The 19670-nt window shown below is 39.1% G+C and overlaps 1 protein-coding gene and 1 pseudogene across 9 annotated transcripts in view; both read left to right on the top strand.

Annotated features, from left to right (window-relative positions):
- Nucleotides 1-12683, top strand: part of mpp2b (MAGUK p55 scaffold protein 2b) — a 537853-nt gene extending 525170 nt beyond the window's left edge. For all 9 annotated transcript variants that reach the window (XM_072561617.1, XM_072561616.1, XM_072561619.1 and 6 more), the window contains one exon: nt 1121-12683. In XM_072561617.1, coding sequence (XP_072417718.1) covers nt 1121-1297 — 177 coding nt within the window. In that variant the 3' untranslated portion in view covers nt 1298-12683. The remainder of the gene's footprint in view (nt 1-1120) is intronic.
- Nucleotides 12684-13427: 744 nt separating this feature from the next.
- Nucleotides 13428-13579, top strand: LOC140465953 (U1 spliceosomal RNA; annotated as a pseudogene).
- Nucleotides 13580-19670: the final 6091 nt, after the last annotated feature.

The raw sequence follows: 19670 nt of genomic DNA, 5'->3' as shown, positions 1-19670 counted from the left end.
CATTGAAGTGCAGGTGCATCCTGTAAGTGACTTGGGTATATACTGTGAAGGTTCATAGAGCCTGGTACATGTGGGATGCCAATGTCCAGGGATGTGGAGTGCATGTGGCCAGTGCCCATGGAGCATGCCCTGAGCCGTTGGTGTCCAGTGTCCAACATGGAGGTCATTTGGAGCAAGCATCAAGTTGAACCCGCCAGGAAACTGCTCTAGTTTCACGTCGGATTTTCCCAGGGGCAGGTTTATTCAGTATGCTTGGTAAGATCACAGCCTGTGGTGAGTTGGTCTGCTAATGAGGCATCCAATAATGACTGTCAATGGGAACTCAGCACTTCCTAAGCCTTCCTAAGCACTGCCGAGGAAGAATCTTGTCATAGCCTTGAGAAAAGTGAACAAGGTGCTCAATGGCAAGTTGGGGCTCACTGAACCGGCCACTTGATTCTGGCACACATCTTACCATAGTTCATGTCACTCATCTTTGCCACTTATATGTTTGTGCATTAACTTAGAAACGCTTTATTTTTAAGGGAAAAAACTTTACAGTCTTAGGGCAGCACAGTGGCTCAGTGTTTTTTTTTAATATCTTCTGGGGCTAACTCACTAGCAATAGGCACAGTCAGCTTGAATTCAAGGCTTTCTTATTACTGCTTGAACTTCAGGTCCCAGTTTTCAGATTTTCCCTTTCTTTTGCCTCTCTTTCCAGTTCAACATTTTCGCTCAGGTCACATTACCGCATTAACTTCAAAGATTAAAGACACAATCCCATAAAATCGCAATTTTGCAAATCACATAATTGTGATGGTAAAGGAAGGAATTGATTGCAGAACTCAATTTTTAAGCTCAGAGAACAAAAGAGTACATACATTTGCTGCACATTTTGCAATCCCTTTAAAGCACTGCGTGCACCAGTTTATGTTATATATTGATAATATTAGCATTTATTACAATAGTTGCTCTCAGGCCAAATCAGTATACGAACCCTTTTTACGCGGTGATGCTAATTTCTTAAATGATTTCAGTATTTTTTATTTTGCTTTTGCACCATTTGTGCTCTGTGCAGAATATTTTGCGAACAGTGTGTCAATAAATTCAATAAATCCTGATGTTTTATATTTCTTTCAAGGACACGGATCTGAAGAAAACAGTGGATGAGAGCTCTCGCATCCAGCGAGCATACAGCCACTACTTTGATCACACCATTATGAATGATAACCTTGACAAGGCCTTCCAAAAACTTCAGGCTGCTATGGAGAAACTCTGCACAGAACCCCAATGGGTGCCAGTGAGCTGGGTCTACTAACACTTTCCAAAGGGTAAAAGGATATGCTTTACACAGAGCACCAGTAACATTACAGAAGAAGTCCTTTAGAATTTAAGAAACCTCCATTTGGACTGATTATGTTTAGGGCAGCAGTTCATGGTGACAGCAGTTAAATTATGCAAATCAGCAATGGAGGCTAACTAAAAAAAGGAGCTTTTTTTCTTAAGAAAGATGGAAATGCTCCAGCTACTATTACTTTTTATTTTATGAGCAATACAGGGATTGGGCAAATGTACGTTTTTTTGGCATTGTAGTCCAAAGGTCATTGTCAAATTCTGCTGGATCCTATAAGCCCTTTCATTACCAAATAAAATGATGAGGGAACCAAGATTTCACTTATTCTTTGTTGGATTTCACCAAGGAAGTGAACAAATTATTCCTTATTCAGGAAATTAATATGGACACATTTGTGTTGAAATTCAAAATAGTCATTCTCGCTTAGGTTTCTGTTTGCATTTGCACTCATACAAAGATGTTCACAATGATGAAAGTGACAGCAACCTTTGAATCCAAAGGTAATCAGAATTGAAGCCTTTGCCCTTCCTTTCTAAAAATCATTTAAGACATATTAAAATTAGTTCCATTGTACAGATTTGCTGCTCGAAATTGAAACTTTGGTCTTCATTCAATGACAAATGCGATACATAATTAAAACCTTGTTCAATATTCACACATGAAAGATCTAACACTATTATATGTCTTTCATTTATTTGCAGTTTCAGAAGGCAGCAAACCATTATAGTTATGTTAATGTCTCGATTAAATAGTGGAGAACAAATTTCCTATATTAATATGTCCTTGTGTTAATACAGTAAACATGGTTTCATCCCAGATTTGACCACTTTTGTGACTCCGACAAGTTGTTAATGGAATTGGACACAAATGTATTGTTCTGTACTCGTCTTGGGAATTTATTTTCCACAGCTCTTATTCTATTGGACTTTTTCGGTCAGACTTGAGATAATATTTACTAATAACAAGGATCTTCTACAGGACATTATCTCTTTTTATTGGCTCACTTGGATTTCATTTTTTAAACTGGAATGAAGATTTAATTGAGACTTTTTAGGATAAACCTAGTTCACTGGTGAAGCGTAGAACTTTTGTTATCATTCTTTGTCCCTTTTATATTTAACATTTAATATAAATTGGGTATAATTCATAGCATGTGGCTGGAATATCAGCAGTGAAACAACCATTTTTTTTTAATTGCCATTGTGGATATCAGTTTCAAAGTAATGTGGTTTGAAGCACTTCAGGTATGAGTTGGTTATTAACTTTTAATTTTAGCAGATTCATGAGGTTCAAGTTAAAGGTCTACCAAACTTTAGCTGTCTGTTTCGGGTAAAACTGAAATGGAATTGAGATATAAAATGACAACTGACAACATCCAAGACAAAACACCTCTTTGCTGGAATTGGCATACAGAAATTTACCCTCACAAATAATCCCCACAGACACATGTAAAAATATACATTTTGAATTAATGCTTAATATTAATAGAGTATTTGTATTGTGTTACCACCACAGCCTTGTTTAATCTTTTCCCTAAAATAGAGATGTCCTGCTCCTTTCACTGAATCGATTTATATACATCAATCACCATGCAGTCAATGCATCTCTTTCATACATGCCTTTCAGTAATCAGTGAACAAATTTAGAGGAAAAAAGCCTCCAATTAATAATTTTACTAGAATTTTAAATATAAGTACAACCCAGACAATCCAATTGTACTTCAATGTTTTTCATTAAAATTACGGAAGAAGTTCATTTGTGGACCAGTGATTAAACTGATGTAAATGAAGGATTGCAGAGAGTGTTGCTGATACTTAAATATAGAGACATTCTTTTATAGATTTTGTTTTATACTGTATTTCCAGTGCTAGCCAATAGTAAAAAGATATTGCTTCCAGTGACTAATATTGGACCCATCCTATATACTTGGTCAGTTAATATATTGAAGATCATTTTTTAAAACAAATCCCTGGAAGGGGTTACTTTTAAAACATTGTTTTTTATTGTATTTTTAACTTTGTAACAAATTTTAAAAATCTCTATATATGTAATGTGAATTATCAATGTAAAAAAGATTCAATTATAGATTTAATTTGAATGAAACAGATGAAATGGTATACAATTGCTGTAAATGTATGATTGCTGTGGGCTGCATTTAGCAATGATCAATAATTGTATAGTTTTACAAAACAGATGTTTTCTCTGGAACTTTACAAAATCATCTTCTCCTGAATGAAAACTAAGCCCTGTGGATAAATAGAACTGTAAAAATTTGTGCATCATTCTCAAACAGTAACATATGTACCAATGGTTTTAATTTATAAATGAGGGCACTAAGAAAAATTGAGTTGCAAGGTCCCTTTTAGATGGAGGTTAACTCAAATCATGCTAGAAGTGGTAATTTTGTTTTTTATCTTTTGACTGCCTCAACCCTGGAGCTGCATTACTTGTTTACTTGTTTAACCACATACTTTCCAATCCTTACATGCCATCACAATTTTCCGCTAACCAAACGATCTGTTCTTGCCACTTTTAGTCTTAGATACATTCCAGTGCTTCTTAAAAGCAAATGAGAAAGAACATCTCCTGGCATTTCCAAAACTATTAAACCTGGGGGGTGAGAGGTTTGGTGTGAACATAAACATGAGATTTCCTTTGCATACAATTTTAATGCTACACTGTAAATGCATTCTTTATAGTTCTACTGTACTAGGTGCACATAGAACGTCTTCCACTATAACCTGTATATTATGAAAATGAAGCAAAAACATTTTGAACCCTTCCACTGCATGTAGCAGTAGGCCTATATTTAAGACTTCAGTTTTTTGAGAGAAGTAAATTTGTTTAATTCAACCCGTCAAGCTTCAATGCTAAAACAATAACTATGGGGGAATCGATGTATCTCAATACGCACTAGAGTTTGGGTACAGATCATACTCTCCATGCTTTCTCTTCCCCCAACTCGGACATCATGCATTTTGCAATTCCTAATGAAAGGCTTCTAACTGAAACATTGATTCTCCTGCTCCTCGGATGCTGCCTGACCTGCTGTGCTTTTCCAGCACCACACTCTCGACTCTAATCTACAGCACCTGCAGTCCTCACTTTCGCCTATCACGCATGTTGTCACCACCCCATGCTACAATGAACATCATCACCACCCCAACTCTCCTAACCCTTCCCTCACACCATCCTTTGTCTCTCTGTTGGAAACTCATTGCAAATGCCTAAGTCTCCCTCTTCCTTTCACCTTCGATTCCTGCTTAAAGCACCGTCATAGAGTTGAATTTTTAAATCTAACTACCTTCTACTGTTTTCTTCTTTATCTCAGTATTCATTTCTCATACCTCAATGACATACATTTTCATGATTTTCTCTTTAAGATACACTATATGAATTCAAATTGTTGAGAATTATCTTGGACTGAAGAAAAAATCATTTTCTGCAATTATTCAATCATTTTAAAGCATCCCTAATGTATATATTATACTTGGATGTCCTATTCAAGTTGCCTAATGTTATTTTGATTAGAACTTAAACATAAATTATTACATTTCCATTTGAAATATTTAGTCTTTCAGTTTTATAGCAAAGCTTTAAAACTATTTGTGTTTACAAATCTCTGAATCATTCTTTTAGTGCACAGTGAAGTCATTACAATGCGACCATCTTCCAATTTGGAAACCACAGTCAGAACAAAAAAGTTAGTTCCTTAGACTGTGTATCCTTCTCAATTATCAAGTCATTCCCTAACCCCTGCATTATTAGAAAATTCAATCTCTTTATCTGAGGTACTGTGGAAATCATTAGCTGTTTTCTCATTTGCATTAAAGACATAGGAGTGAAGATTAGATTAGATTACATTACAGTGTGGAAACAGGCCCTTCGGCCCAACAAGTCCACACCGCCCCGCCGAAGCGCAATCCACCCATACCCCTACATCTACCCCTTACCTACTCTACGGGCAATTTAGCATGGCCAATTCACCTGACCTGCACATCTTTGGACTGTGGGAGGAAACCGGAGCACCCGGAGGAAACCCACGCAGACACGGGGAGAATGTGCAAACTCCACACAGTCAGTCGCCTGAGGCGGGAATTGAACCCGGGTCTCTGGCGCTGTGAGGCAGCAGTGCTAACCACTGTGCCACCGTGCCGCCCACCTACTGTAGAAGTAGACCATTCAAGTCTGCTCCGCTATTCAAAAGCATGGTTTGATCATCTACCTAAATGTGATTTTCCTGCACAATTATAGAAACCCAGAAAATAGAATCAGGAGTAAGCCATTTGGCTCTTCAAATTTGCTCCACCATTCAACAATATCATGGCTAATCATCCAAACCAGTATCCCACTCCCACATTGTCTCCATATCATTGATCCCTTCAGCCATAAGAACTATACCTAACTCCTTCTTGAAAACATTTAGTATTTTGGTCTCACCTGCTTTCTGTAACAGAGAATTCCATTGGCTCATCACTTGCTGGGTGAAGACATTTATCTTCATCTCAGTCCTAAGCAGCCTACCTCTTATGCTTAAACTGTGGCCCCAGCTACTAAACTCTCCAGTCACTGGAAACACACTGGAATCCTCAAGGTGTCTGCAAGATTTCCTCTCTTCCTTCCAAACTTCAGTGAAAGAAGCCTAACTGATCCTTATAAAGGTCTATAAAATCATGGATAGGATAAATCGGCAAAGTCTCTTCCAGGGTGGGGGAGTCCAGAACTAGAGGCATAGGTTTAGGGTAAGAGGGGAAAGATATAAAAAAGACCTAAGGGGCAACTTTTTCACGTAGAGGGTGGTATGGAATGTGTATGGAATGAGCTGCCAGAGGAAGTAGGGTAGTACCATTGCAACATTTAAAAGGCATCTGGATGGGTATATGAATAGGAAGGGTTTGAAGAGATATGGGCCAGGTGCTGGCAGGTGGAACTAGATTGAGTTGGGATATCTGGTCGACATGGACGAGTTGGACCAAAGGGTCTGTTTCCATGCTGTACATCTTTATGACTCTATGATCCAAATACTCTTCATAGGTCAGTCCTGCCATCCCATCAAAAAGCCTGGGAAATCTCCAGTATGCTATCTCAATAACCATAATATCCTTCCTCAAGTAAGGAGACCAAAACTGCTCACAATATGCCAGATGTGGTTCCACTAAGTGGTGGCCATGTGATCTCCATATCCCTTGTTGTCATTATTAACAAGAAATCTCTTGGTTTCTGTCTTGGATTTACTTAATGCCTGAGCTTCTACAGCCCTCAAGTTAGAGAATTCTGAGGATTCATCACATCTGAGTAAAGAAGTTCTTTCTCCTCTCAGCCTTGCATGGCTAATCTTTTATTCTAAGTCTGTGTCCCTGGTCTCAGAGCAGGGGAAAACAAAGGTCTGTTCTGCATTTATTTTTTTTCAAACTTCAAGAATTTTGTAAGTTTCAATAAGATTGTCACATTCTTCCAAACTCCAGAGACTGCAGACCCAGCCATTTCACTGAACTGTGCCCACCAGCATAGGGATCAGTCTGGTGATCCTCTGCTGCACTTCCTCAATGGCAAGATTATACATCCTTAGGCATGGAGAACAGAACTGCACAGAGCACTGCAGGTGCGCTCTCACTAATAGGTTATGCAATTTATGCTAAACCTCTTTACTCCTACATTGAAATACTCCTTCAATAAAAATGTATCGTTTGCCTTACAAATTTCTTACTGCACCTGCATAAGCACTCCTGGGCAAATCATCAAACAAATCCCATTCAAACATTACATCCATCCAGCTGTAAGGCATATTCAATGCTGTAGTTACTACTGATATCCATATCTGACAGACACAGTTGCTTTCAAATTATGTAGCTGCTGGTTTTCAGAAAAATGTTTTGAACCTGTGTAACATTAACATACAGAGTCGAGAGTGTGGTGCTGGAAAAGCACAGCAGGTCAGGCAGCATCGGAGGAGCAGGAAGGGCTTATGCCCGAAACATTGATTTTCCAGCTCCTCAGAGGTTGGCTGACCAGCTGTGCTTTTCTAGCACCACACTCTTGACACTGACCTCCAGCATTTGCAGTCCTCACTTTCTCCTAACATTAACATACAGTCTTTCAGAGAGAAAGAAAAAATTGCAATTGCTTGACTCACTCGGGTTTTGTGCAGTACAATGAAAGCAACAAAGAGTTTTGGATATTTTCGCAGTGTGAATCACCAGAGCTGTGGAAAGTTTCTGAAGACTACTGAGATATAAGGAGCCATTCTGAGGCTTGGCCTTCTAGCTGGATAGAGTGCTCAAAATCCATAGCGATCAGTCAAAAATCCTCCATTTCTTAAAGTGAATGGGTGGAATTTCACAGGTTGTTCATCTACAATTCCCTAAATGCATCATTTGGGAATGTTCCCACCTGCTGAGAGCAATGGTTTATGAAATCCCTCCTGTAGTTACTATTGGTCAAAAAAAGTTCTTTATCCATAATGTATCAATTCACATCTCTTCTACCAAACTGAGAGATTTGCCTGTGTGTATATCCCAAAGAGTATACAATGTGAGCTTCCTCAATCATTTAGTAATGGTAATATGGAATCAAAGCATGTAGACCATAAGCTCCCAAGAGTAATCCTCAATCTGTGTTATTTTGATTAGAGTAATTGCAAGTATTGTATAGAAAGAGAATTGGCTTCAACCTGTTTGGGGAGAGGAATATTCCCAAGCCAAGGAAAGCTCTCCTGAGTATTATCAAATAATCCTGTTGAAAACTGTTACTTCAGTGGTCAAATAGCACCCCAACGTTCTCCATTAAAATTTACAGGCAATGAATGTCCATTTAGGACAGAATGCGGAGGCTGGCAAAATACTAGCTGAAAGAAATGAGTTGACATTTTCAGGATAGGATAAGGAAGGAAAATATAAATGAGAAAGTAAAGCAAGTTGAATTTAATACAATTTTTTTTGGAATTTCATTTTGGAATCTCAGTACTACTGCAGTTATGGATTCAGTCACAAGTTGATATTAATAGAGGTATCCTTACATTTGGCTGCATAAAGATTGTGTTTAAAAACAGATCTAACATACCGTTGATTTGGAATCTGAAAGTTGTTGCTCGACATTATGGTTATATGGTGTGATCCATGTTAAGTTCTTTCAGCTGAAATCAATGCCCTAAAATGAAGACAACTTTCTAAGACCAAACTTATTTAGAGCTTTGTGACTGACTGTCTGGCCAGAATTAGTGAAGGGTTTTGGAGGTGACCTTTGTGTGAAATAAAAATCAGTCTCATTTCTTTAACACATCCCTCCTTTACAAATTTGGGTGTCACAGTGGCCCAGTGGTTCACACTGATGCCTTGCAGTGCCAGGGACCTGGGTTTGAATCCAGCCTCAGGCGACTGTGTGACGTTTGCACATTCTCCCCATGTCTGTGTGGATTTCCTCCGGGTACTCCGGTTTCCTCCCACAGTCCAAAGATGTGCAGGTCAGGTGAATTGGCTATGCTAAATTGCCCATAATGTTCAGGGATGTATAGGTTAGGTGCATTAGTCAGGGATAAATGTAAAGTAATACAGTAGGGGAAAGGGTCTGGGTCAGTTACTCAGAGGCTCAGTGTGGACTTATTCTATGAAATTCTTATTGTCTATCCTTAAAGGAGTTTATCAAACCAGGTGGTGTATTCACACTGCAGCATCAAGCAAAATGCTATGAACTTGTTTCATTTTCTGCCCCATTGAAGTGATAAACAAATTGATCTATTGCCTTACAACGGCAATATCAATAAATTTGTGGATCCAGTTGTGGAGCTGTGTTGAAGCTGAGAATGAGTGGAAGATCATAGCCAACAGGGTTGCCTTATAGAGCGAGTTGTTCATCGACTTTTTCATTCCTTCAATTTAGTTTATAATCATACTCCACAGAGGTGTTGGCATTGATCCATATTGATCTGCATGTTCCAGCTCCAAGCCTTTTTTTGACATTCACAATTTGAAGCAAAGAAGCTGGGATGATCAAACATGGTAGCAAGAACATATTGGCGTATGGAGGTTGATCTCACAATTCAGACACTTGTACTTTGTGCAACTACCTTTACGGAATTTTTAGTAAGAGGCTAGTGTGTTTGAATAAGACCTCTCCCAATACTTATTTGAAAATGAATAAGTATTATACTTCATTAGTGAAATGGCAAGAAAGCTTAATACAAATGTACCTTTAATGTAGTGGCTACTAATTGATAACTATGCTATGTTTTAAGTCACAGTTTGGATCCTGGTATGATTCCTGATTCTTCAGAATATATTCCTTTATTCATGAAAAAAATACAGAAGGTTAAAAAAATTGTTGGATAAACAAATGCAGGAGAAAGTACTATTACTGGCCCCATTTATTCATAATTTAAATTGCTGTTATATTTATAACTCAAGTTTTATAAACTTCCAGAAGTAATTGTGAAAATGCATACATATCACTTTTCTTAATATTGCTAACATTATAGGAAATACAGAAATTGCTGGAGAAATTCAGCAGTTCTAGCAGCATCTGTGAAGAAATAAACCAAATTAACATTTCAAGGTCAGTATGACTCCATGAATTCTGATAAAGAGGCACTGGAGTTGAAATGTTAACTCTTGAAATGTTAACTCTTCTCTTCCTCCACAGATGGTGTCAGACCTGTTGAGTTTCCCCAGTAATTTAGGTTTTTGTTTAAGATTTCCAGCATCTGCAGTTTGTTTTAGTTGGCTTTTCATCAGAGCTGAAAGGTATTGGAAAATGAATTTTTGACATACTTTTGACAGAGACAGGGTAGGGATGAAGGGAACCAACTGGTGTAGAGGTCCAGGGCAAAGGACAAAGGAATTGTTACGGGTAGCAAAAGTGAAAAAAGAGATGTAAAATTGGTGTAAATTAAGCTATAAAAGAGAAAGAATGGGTCCTCTCTACTGAGAGCAAAGTAATCAAGACACACACAGATATTAAACACTTGCCCCTGTAGTTCAAGAGATAACAGATTGAAAGGTAGCACATTATAAAAAGTACTACTTTGTTAAAAAATTGTCCATCTGCTATCACATTATCAGTAAGATTGGTGCTTTAGAGCATTTTGCTATTGTTTCTTTTGATTCACAAGCCATTTGATTCTTTTGTCTGCAGAATGGAATGTCAATGCAGATATTGAGAGATTATTTTGATCTGTCCATCCTTTCCTGCAGTGTTTAATAAGGCTGTCATAAAGTTATAGTCGATAAAGTCGCCGTTTCAGGTCGGAATCTTTCATCAGAACTGAGGCAAGTTTCTGACCTGAAGCATCAACTCTCTTGCTCCTCAGATGCTGCTTGAGCTGCTGGACCTTTTCCAGCTCCACACTTCATTGAATCTTGACTTTCCAGCATTTGCAGTCCTCACTATCTTCAAATATCAGAAGTTGTGCCTTGCCCAAGGATTAGACTAATCAGTAGGCTCAGCAGAAGGAGATACCAAACTTACAAACAGCATATTGAGTAATGATTTGGAGATGTCGGTGTTGGACTGGGGTGTACAAAGTTAAAAATGACACAACACCAGGTTATAGTCCAACAGGTTTAATGGGCTCCGAAAGCTACTGTGCTTCCAATTAAACCTGTTGGACTATAAACTGGTGATGTGTGATTTTTAACTTCATCTTGAGTAATATTGCTTCCTGGTGATCCCTTGCAATCGGCCTATCTTCAAGTAATCAATTTGTTTTTTAGTTTTGACTGCCCAAAATGTTCAAAATCAATTACTTTCAATTTAGACTTTTGAGCAGCCCTTTTTTGTGTGCAGTTTACTTAATTCCTTGTCTAAAAATAAAGCCATAACCTAGTTACTGAGTTGTTTGATAGAGAGATTTTTCTCAGAGACAATACATCATCACTTTTGACAATAGCTTCCTGTGATGGAGATTCTGACATATTGAACAACATGATTTCTAAATGATTTGTCCTTTAAGAAGTATTTCAGAATCTTAAAGCTGCTGTTCATTAATGGGTTTGAGGCATCATTGAGATGAGTGACAGTAAAGTATAGGTCCCAGATAAATGGTATAAGGGATAAATAGGAAGTTTTAAGTCTGCATACAAAGTAGGTATGACTTTCTACTGTGAAGTTGGAGTATGGTACTGTTACTTTTCTGTAACTTTTAATTACAGCAAGAAATTTCTTAGCCAATTTACACCCACAGCATTTGCTATTTGCAAGTCTGTTTTAAGATTTCTGAAAGGTGAACATTACAACACAGTCACAAGTATGCCCACATTATCTGATACTGAGTATATCTGGATTTAAACCAATACAAAATTCTCAAGTTTAGCACTCACACATAAAGCGTGATAGGAGTTATTTAAGTGCAAGACCAATATATTTTTCTTTCTGCCAATTGCAACATCAGAACAAAATAAAAGTGGGTTTCCTTTGCTTCATGATCATAATAAATTGACGAAAATTTAATATGTCAAGGATAAACATTATTTTAAAATATATTCAACTAAGTTTTAAGTTACTAGTTTTGATTTTCAATTAAATGGGTAGGAAAAAGTTGTGACTTTTTTTAAACTCTGCCTAAAGCTACATTTAATGATTTTAAAAATAAAGGTTATATTTGGGAACTGTACTTTTGATTACTTCTTGAATTAAAAACACGGCAATTGTATATTACCTTTCAGCTTCCTTTAAAACTGTTTGCCTGCTCCAAGCAACAGAGAACTTGCTGTATGATGTGCACATTGAGATTATTTGTATTCTGAGGTCTAGATTTTACCTTTACATACAGAAGTCAGTCAAAATATTTTTCTTAGTAGCAACAAAATGTAACTTGTCTTCTAATGCAGGTGATTCCGTGGGTGTTTAGTTAATACTGTGGTTATTTTTTGTATTCATGTCTCAAACAAATTGTGAATGGTATTTTTGGTTGTAGCTTTTTTAAATGAAGTAAATCAGTTAAACCTTTACATTGTACAAATGAGGAGGCATATCGTGTGTGAATATACAGTATTATATACCCTATTAATGGTAAATAATGTCACTTGCTGTGCTCGCTAAGCAATATTATGTCTTTTTGAAACAAAAGGAAAATCCACATTGTCTGTAAAGTTACTGTTGTAATTTATCAGTTTTTTTTAATGTTTGGAGTATCTATTGAATGATCACTGTTTGAACTGCAATATTACTGTTATTACGCAATACTTCTCTAATATTCCCAGGTCTATTCATGTGTTATGTACTGGAGTTGAAACTGGAGTTAATTGGTTTGTTAATGAGGTCTACAGAGTTTCACTGTTGTACAGAAGGACCATAATATTATTCTTATTTTATGAAATATTTGTGTGTTTCTAATTTTAAAATATTAAAAACAAATGTTATTGCCAAAAGTTGTGCATTTTAAGTCACTTGCTGTATAGTCCATTAACTGTGTTGGCAGGGAAACCAGTAACTGATAGCTGGCTGTCTTTCAGAATGTGAGTTGTGGTTAAGAGAGTGCGAGAGATTGACAATGGCAGTTGTCACAGCAGAATCTATTCCTGTGCTCACCTGATGTCCATCCACTTTTAAAAAGGGGTTCCTGACGTGCAATCCTGATCATATATATATTTTTACAAATCTTATCTCAGTGATGTTTAATGGGTCTTGCAGTGCAGTGGCAGTATCACTATTTCAGAGCCAGGATGTCTGACTTCAAATTCCACCTGCTTCAGAGATGTGTGCTAATGGTTCATCTGCCCTGTCTTTTTCTGTTATTATTTTGAAAACTTCAGTTAGATTGCCCCTTAAGCTTCGAGATTCTAGAGAATTTCTATAAATTGTCCTCATATCCTGACCAAACAGAACGCTGAATTTTCCCATTTTTAGAAAAATGTTGTTTTTGCGTGAGATTCCAGGATAAGAGACTCCATTTTCTGTCAGTCACTTTGTCCTCATAGTGCCAAAAGGCTTCAAGGGACTTTTCTCTTGCAATTGTCCACGGCTTCACCTCATTAATTAAGCACCCGGCCTTTTATGACACATTTCTTGGGGACACGTGCAGCTGAAGAGGTGGAAGCATTTGCCACTGCCTAAACTTCCTGACATCCATACCACTAATGCAATCTTTAAAGCCCAACTGCATATACTTACCTGGCAGGGGAGATACCATGATCAATAAGATGGTTCTCCCAGGATGAGGCCATCCCATTGCACTTTGGGTGTGCTGACGTCTGCAAAGTCCCCAAATGCGGGATATTCGACTGCAAAATTTGTGGTAGTGGGGGACTGCTTTTTTTTATTGGGGTGGCACGGTGGCTCAGTGGTTAGCACTGCTGCCTTACAGCAGCAGGGTCCCAGTTTCAATTCTAGCCATGGGCGACTGTCTGTGTGGAGTTTGCACATTCTCCCAGTATCTGCGTGGGTTTCCTTCGCGTGCTCCGGTTTCCTCCCACAGTCCAAAAATGTGCAGGTCAGGTGCATTGGCCATGCTAAATTAATGCACTAATGTTAGGTGCATTAGTCAGAGGGAAATAGGTCTGGGTGGGTTACTCTTTGGAGGGTCGGTGTGGACTTGTTGTGCCGAAGGGCCTGTTTCCACACTTAGGGAATCTAATTTAATCTATGTCACTCCAGACATTGCATGCCAAGAACTACCCATCACACTGTGGCCCTGACCCCTTACCTCCGAGGATATGGCCTGGTAAGGCAAGTTAGCATTCCCACTTTGGACACAAGCACTTAAAGAACTGGTGGAGAGCTGGTCCATCCTCTTAACTGCAGACCGCTGAAGGACTCAACTTGGGTCAGTGCTGAGTCCCGGGTTGAATGAAATGCACAGCAGTTCAGGAAGAAGAACAATGATCTCCTATGCTCTGGAATGGTAAGCATCAGCTTCTCCTCTCAATCAGCTTACGTCTCATGGGGTCATTATTCACCAACACTCTTTACCTGTGCACACTTCTCACCAAAGGCTCACAAACTATACCACTCCTTATTGCATGTCCCTCAATGTCTGGCACTCACATCAACCTCATCACTAACCTTTTGAACTTCTATACTCACTCACTAGGGATTCTTCACCACCTTCCCAACTCACAAATGGCTTGAAAACAAGTAAGGTAGGAAGGACATAATGCTGTTCAGTTTATTTGAGGAGAGCACACTTTTTTTATTTCAATTCATTCATAGGATATGGTTCCTCATTACCCAGAGGGCAGTTAAGAGTTAACCACATTACATTGGGTCTGGAGTCAAATGTAGGCCAGACCAGGTGAAGATGGCATTTTCCTTCCGGAAAGAATATGAATGAATCAGATGGGTTTTTCCAAAGATCAACAATGGTTTCAAAGTCATCCATTAGACTCGTAATTCTAGATACTTATTGGATTCAAACCCATCATTTGCCGTGATCGGATTCGGACCCCGAACCCCAGAACATTACCCAGGTCTCTACATTAATAATCTAGTGATAATACCACTGGGCCATCACCTCCCCCATTTGGGCAGAGAACAGCATGACAGCTCTGGATGGCCCTCCTCACCAATGTTCTGATCTTCACTTTCAGCCTCAAAAGAATGTGGTTCTGTCCCTTTTTCCTCAACATCCAATACATCCCTCCGCTGGGTCCAGTTGTAAAGGGCACCGCATGCCCCAAGGGTGCAACATGCCCTCTTCCATATGATACTGCAAGACTCTGCTAGACTGAATGGCAATCCAAGTCATTGAAACCTCTTCTTAAGAAGGCATGTGCTCTGTTCCACAATGGCTATAGTGGAAATGTAAGCATCGTTGTACCATTGTTAAGTATGACTCTTAGGATTTGGTAAAGGTCTCGTCAGCCATGTTTGTAGAAGTTGTCTCATAGCAGCCATTTTCTATGGCCAAAGAACCTTGGAAGGAGGCAGGAACATGTGAGATCTTCTAGTGTGTAAGTGTTATGGCAGTTCCCAGGTTATCTGGTGCAAACCACTGAAATGTGGCATTGACAGACACATGTAAAGAAAACATTGACAGAGTGGAAGCCTTTTTTGTTGATGAACTCAACAGTTTAGTGATACAGTATCTTCAAAACAATGTAGATGCAGTTATTCCTGCCATGCACCTGGAGGAAGCCAGCAATAATGGAGGATCCCACTGCTTGGACTACTTAACTCTCCTTATCACAAGAAGAATATAAGCAGCTATAATCTGGGGAAAATAGCATCAGTTTCATCCTGGTTTAAAACATTTGACCCAAGCACTCATTTCAGTGAGGCAGACAAAGGGACCCACAATTTGGTTTGTGGATCAACTCGATTTTATGAACAAAATATTCCTGCTTATAAACCCCACATGAGCATTTCCCATATACCCACAATATTTACTATTTTGCCTAGCTCTATCCACCTGAGAGGTTGATCATTGTGGGCAATGTCCTGTATTCGAACTGATCAGTTGGACTTCTCCTTCCTCTGTGATGCGGAGCTGACTCTCTTCCACCCAGGTCAGGGTCGATCTTCTCCTGAGCCTTCTTGGGTTGCTGCAAGGTCTTCCAACGTGAGAGACCTGCTGTGAGCCTTTGCTGAGGGGGTGGTGTCCAAATGGGCTTTTTTTAAGCCAGACTTTCCTGGATGTTCTTTACCCAATAGGGTCACGTGTAGGGTTCAAAGCATCCAATGGGGTTGCAGCAATATCCTTCACTGTTGCCATGCCGGGTAAGTTTAGAGTGCACTTTCTCAGGCACTGGATGCTGTATTTTGACACCAAGACATCTGACTGAAACTTCTTCAATAAACAACTCTTGGGATGGTTATAACTAGTTTCTCCCTGAAATTTTGTGACCTTGGTTTCCAATATTCTCTGTCTGGTGGATAACTGCTGGCTGGTGTTTAATATATTTTGGCCAATTTTCTATCTGGCCCGATTTCTCCAGCTTTGTGGGAGAATGCCCAATTTTGGGCCCATGGTCGCTTGACCACAGATGAAACTCTGAAAACTGAGGAAAGCACACAGAGATGGTCACCCAAAGTAGCTGTGCAGTGAAGCAACGCAAGAAGACTCAGGAGAAGATTGATCCTTACCTGGGTGGAAGAGAGCCAGCTCTGCATCACAGAGGAAGGAGATTCCAACTGATCAGTTCACAGGATATTGCCCACAATGATCAACCTCTCAGATGGATAGAGCTAGGTAAAAAGTAAATAATGTGTGTATTTAGGAAATGCTCACGTGGTGTTTATAAGTTTATATTTTGTTCATAAAGTCGAGTTGATCCGCAAACCAAATCGTGCATCCCTTTGTCTGCCTCACTGATATGAATGCTTGAGTCAAGTGTTTTTGGAATATTGGAAGCTGGAAGCAAATGTTCGTATAGGTCTGTAATTCTGTGGAGAATACGATGGACAATAATTACAGAACAGGATGCTTCCCTCCGTACTTCAAACCAAAAACAATTGCCTACAAAAATAAACCATGCCAACGAGGTTCTGTTACTTCCTTCTGAACTATAATTTTGTTGTACCTACGTTCAAAAGTACAAGAGTTCAAAAATACAGCTCCAATCATTTTGTCAAGGGCAGTTGGGGAATAGCAGTAATTACTGGCCTGTTAATGATGTCACATTCATAAAAGTATAAAAGAATTCAGTTATACTTTTAGTCATTTATTAGAGTGAAAGATTTAGAATGTGAAATCTTAACAAGTCATTTTGTCAGTTATCAAATCATAGAGTCATACAGCATAAAAATAGTCCCTTTGGTCCAACTCGTCCATGCCGACCATGTTCACAATGTAAACTACTTTCACCTGCCTGCATTTGGCCCATATCCCTCCAAACCTTTTCTCTCATGTAGTTATCCAAATGTCTTCTAAACATTTTACCTGTACCTGCATCAACCACTTCTCCACAAACTAACTACTCTCTTTAAAACATTGCCCCTCATGTCCCTTTTAAATCTTTCTCCTCGCACCTTAGAAATATGCCCCCAGTTTTAAACTGCCCTACGTTAGGGGAAAAATCTTTGATATTCATCTTAGTTCTTAACTGCAACTTTGCATTTTCTTTAAAAATATTAGTTTTATAGTGCGTGATAATCAGCAATACAGGAGAAAGTGAGGACTGTGATTCTGGAGATCAGAATTGAAAGTTGTGGTGCTGGAAAAGCACTGCAGGTCAGGCAGCATCCAAGGAGCAAGAGAATTGACATTTCAAGCATAAGACCTTTAACCAGAAAGTCAGTGACACAACCTCTTCCATCAACTTACGTAATTTTGCTAAACTAGGTACTGCCCACACTAGTTAATGCAAATACCAAACCAATCTAATACCTTGTTAGCATTAGAAAAGGAAAGTTTCAGCTTGCATGTCTGTCAGGAACATAATTGGCGTGCAGAGAAATAAGGAAGAAAAAATTAGGAGACGGAGATAATAAAATCCATCAACAAAGATAATAAAAAGCTGTAAAGAAAATGATGGAAGAAGGTGAGTGATGTAATTATGATAAGTAATTTCAAAGACAGCAAATAAAATAGCTTCACAAACTTGGCGACTGAAAATCACGGATTATTCAGAAAATGAAATTGCTAAAGAAGTAGGGAATCCAATCTAAAAAATAATTAACACATTGGTTGCCAAATTGAATGACTTACTTTTGACTAATCGATGTTAGGCTCATCTTTAGGTAAAGGGACATCTTCCACTTTACATTTGTTTTACTGTCACTCGAGAAAGTACAACCTTCTGCTAGTACGCCTTTGCTCCATGCTAACTTTCCTCAATGTGTTTCTCTTTCCTACTTTGATTTCACACTTGCTCAGCTTTTTATTTTGGTGATTACAAACTAGAAATCCGAAACAAACACGGAGAATGCTGGAGACGTTCTCCAGTCTGGAAATATCTGTGGAGAAAGAAAGTGGGTTAATGGGTAGAGTGGAGAGTTCAGCTGTCGGGGAAATTCCAAGTCTAAATTGATAGACAATAGACAATAGACAATAGGTGCAGGAGTAGGCCATTCTGCCTTTCGAGCCTGCACCACCATTCATTATGATCATGGCTGATCATCCTCGATCAGTATCCTGTTCCTGCCTTATCTCCATAACCCTTGATTCCACTAACCTACGATGCACTCCCTCAACAGCCAGAATGTCTTTCCTCAAATTTGGAGACAAGAACTGCACACAATATTCCAGGTGCGGTCTCACCAGGGTCCTGTACAGCTACAGAAGAACCTCTTTGCTTCTATACTCAATCCCTCTTGTTATGAAGGCCAGCATGCTATTAGCTTTATGGTCAGCACGGTGGCACAGTGGTTAGCACTGATGCCTCACAGTGCCAGAGACCCGAGTTCAATTCCCGCCTCAGGTAGCTCTCTGTGTGGAGTTTGCACATTCTCCCCGGGTTTCCTCCGGGTGCTCCAGTTTCCTCCCACAGTCCAAAAAATGTGCAGGTTAGGTGAATTGGCCATGCTAAATTGCCCATAGTGTTAGGTGAAGGGGTAAATATAGGGGAGTGGGTCTGGGTGGGTGTGCTTCGGTGGGTCATTGTGGACTTGTTGGGCCAAAGGGCCTGTTTCCACACTGTAAGTAATCTAATAAAAATTTTTAAAAAAGCTTTCTTCACTACCTGCTGTACCTGCATGCTTGCCTTCATTGACTAGTGTACAAGAACACCCAGATCTCTTTGTACTGCCCCTTTACCTAACTTGACTCCATTTAGGTCGTAATCTGCCTTCCTGTTCTTGCCACTAAAGTGGATAACCATACATTTATCCACATTAAACTGCATCTGCCATGCATCTGTCCACTCACCTAACCTGTCCAGGTCACCCTGTAATCTCCTTACATCCTCCTCACATTTCACCCTGCCACCCAGCTTTGTATCATCAGCAAATTTGCTAATGTTACTATTAATACCATCTTCTATATCATTAATACATATTGTAAAAAGCTGCGGTCCCAGCACTGATCCCTGCGGTACCCCACTGGTCACCGCCTGCCATTCCGAAAGGGAGCTGTTGATCACTACTCTTTGTTTCCTGTCAGCCAACCAATTTTAAATCAAAGTCAGTACTTTGCCCCCAATACCATGCGCCCTAATTTTTCTCACTAACCTCCTATGTGGGACTTTATCAAAGGCTTTCTGAAAGTCCAGGTACACTACATCCACTGGATCTCCCTTGTCCATCTTCAGAGTTACATCCTCAAAAAATTCCAAAAGATTAGTCAAACATGATTTCCCCTTCATAAATCCATACTGACTCTGACCTATCCTGTTACTGCTATCCAGATGTGTCGCAATTTCATCCTTTATAATTGACTCCAGCATCTTTCCCACCATTGAAATCAGACTAACTGGTCTATAATTTCCTGCTTTCTCTCTCACTCCTTTCTTAAAAAGTGGTACAACATTAG

Source organism: Chiloscyllium punctatum, chromosome 42, assembly GCF_047496795.1.
Source record: "Chiloscyllium punctatum isolate Juve2018m chromosome 42, sChiPun1.3, whole genome shotgun sequence".
Classification (NCBI taxonomy): domain Eukaryota; kingdom Metazoa; phylum Chordata; class Chondrichthyes; order Orectolobiformes; family Hemiscylliidae; genus Chiloscyllium; species Chiloscyllium punctatum.
The sequence above is the reverse complement of the archived record's forward strand: the minus strand, read 5'-3'. Positions and strand labels throughout refer to the sequence as shown.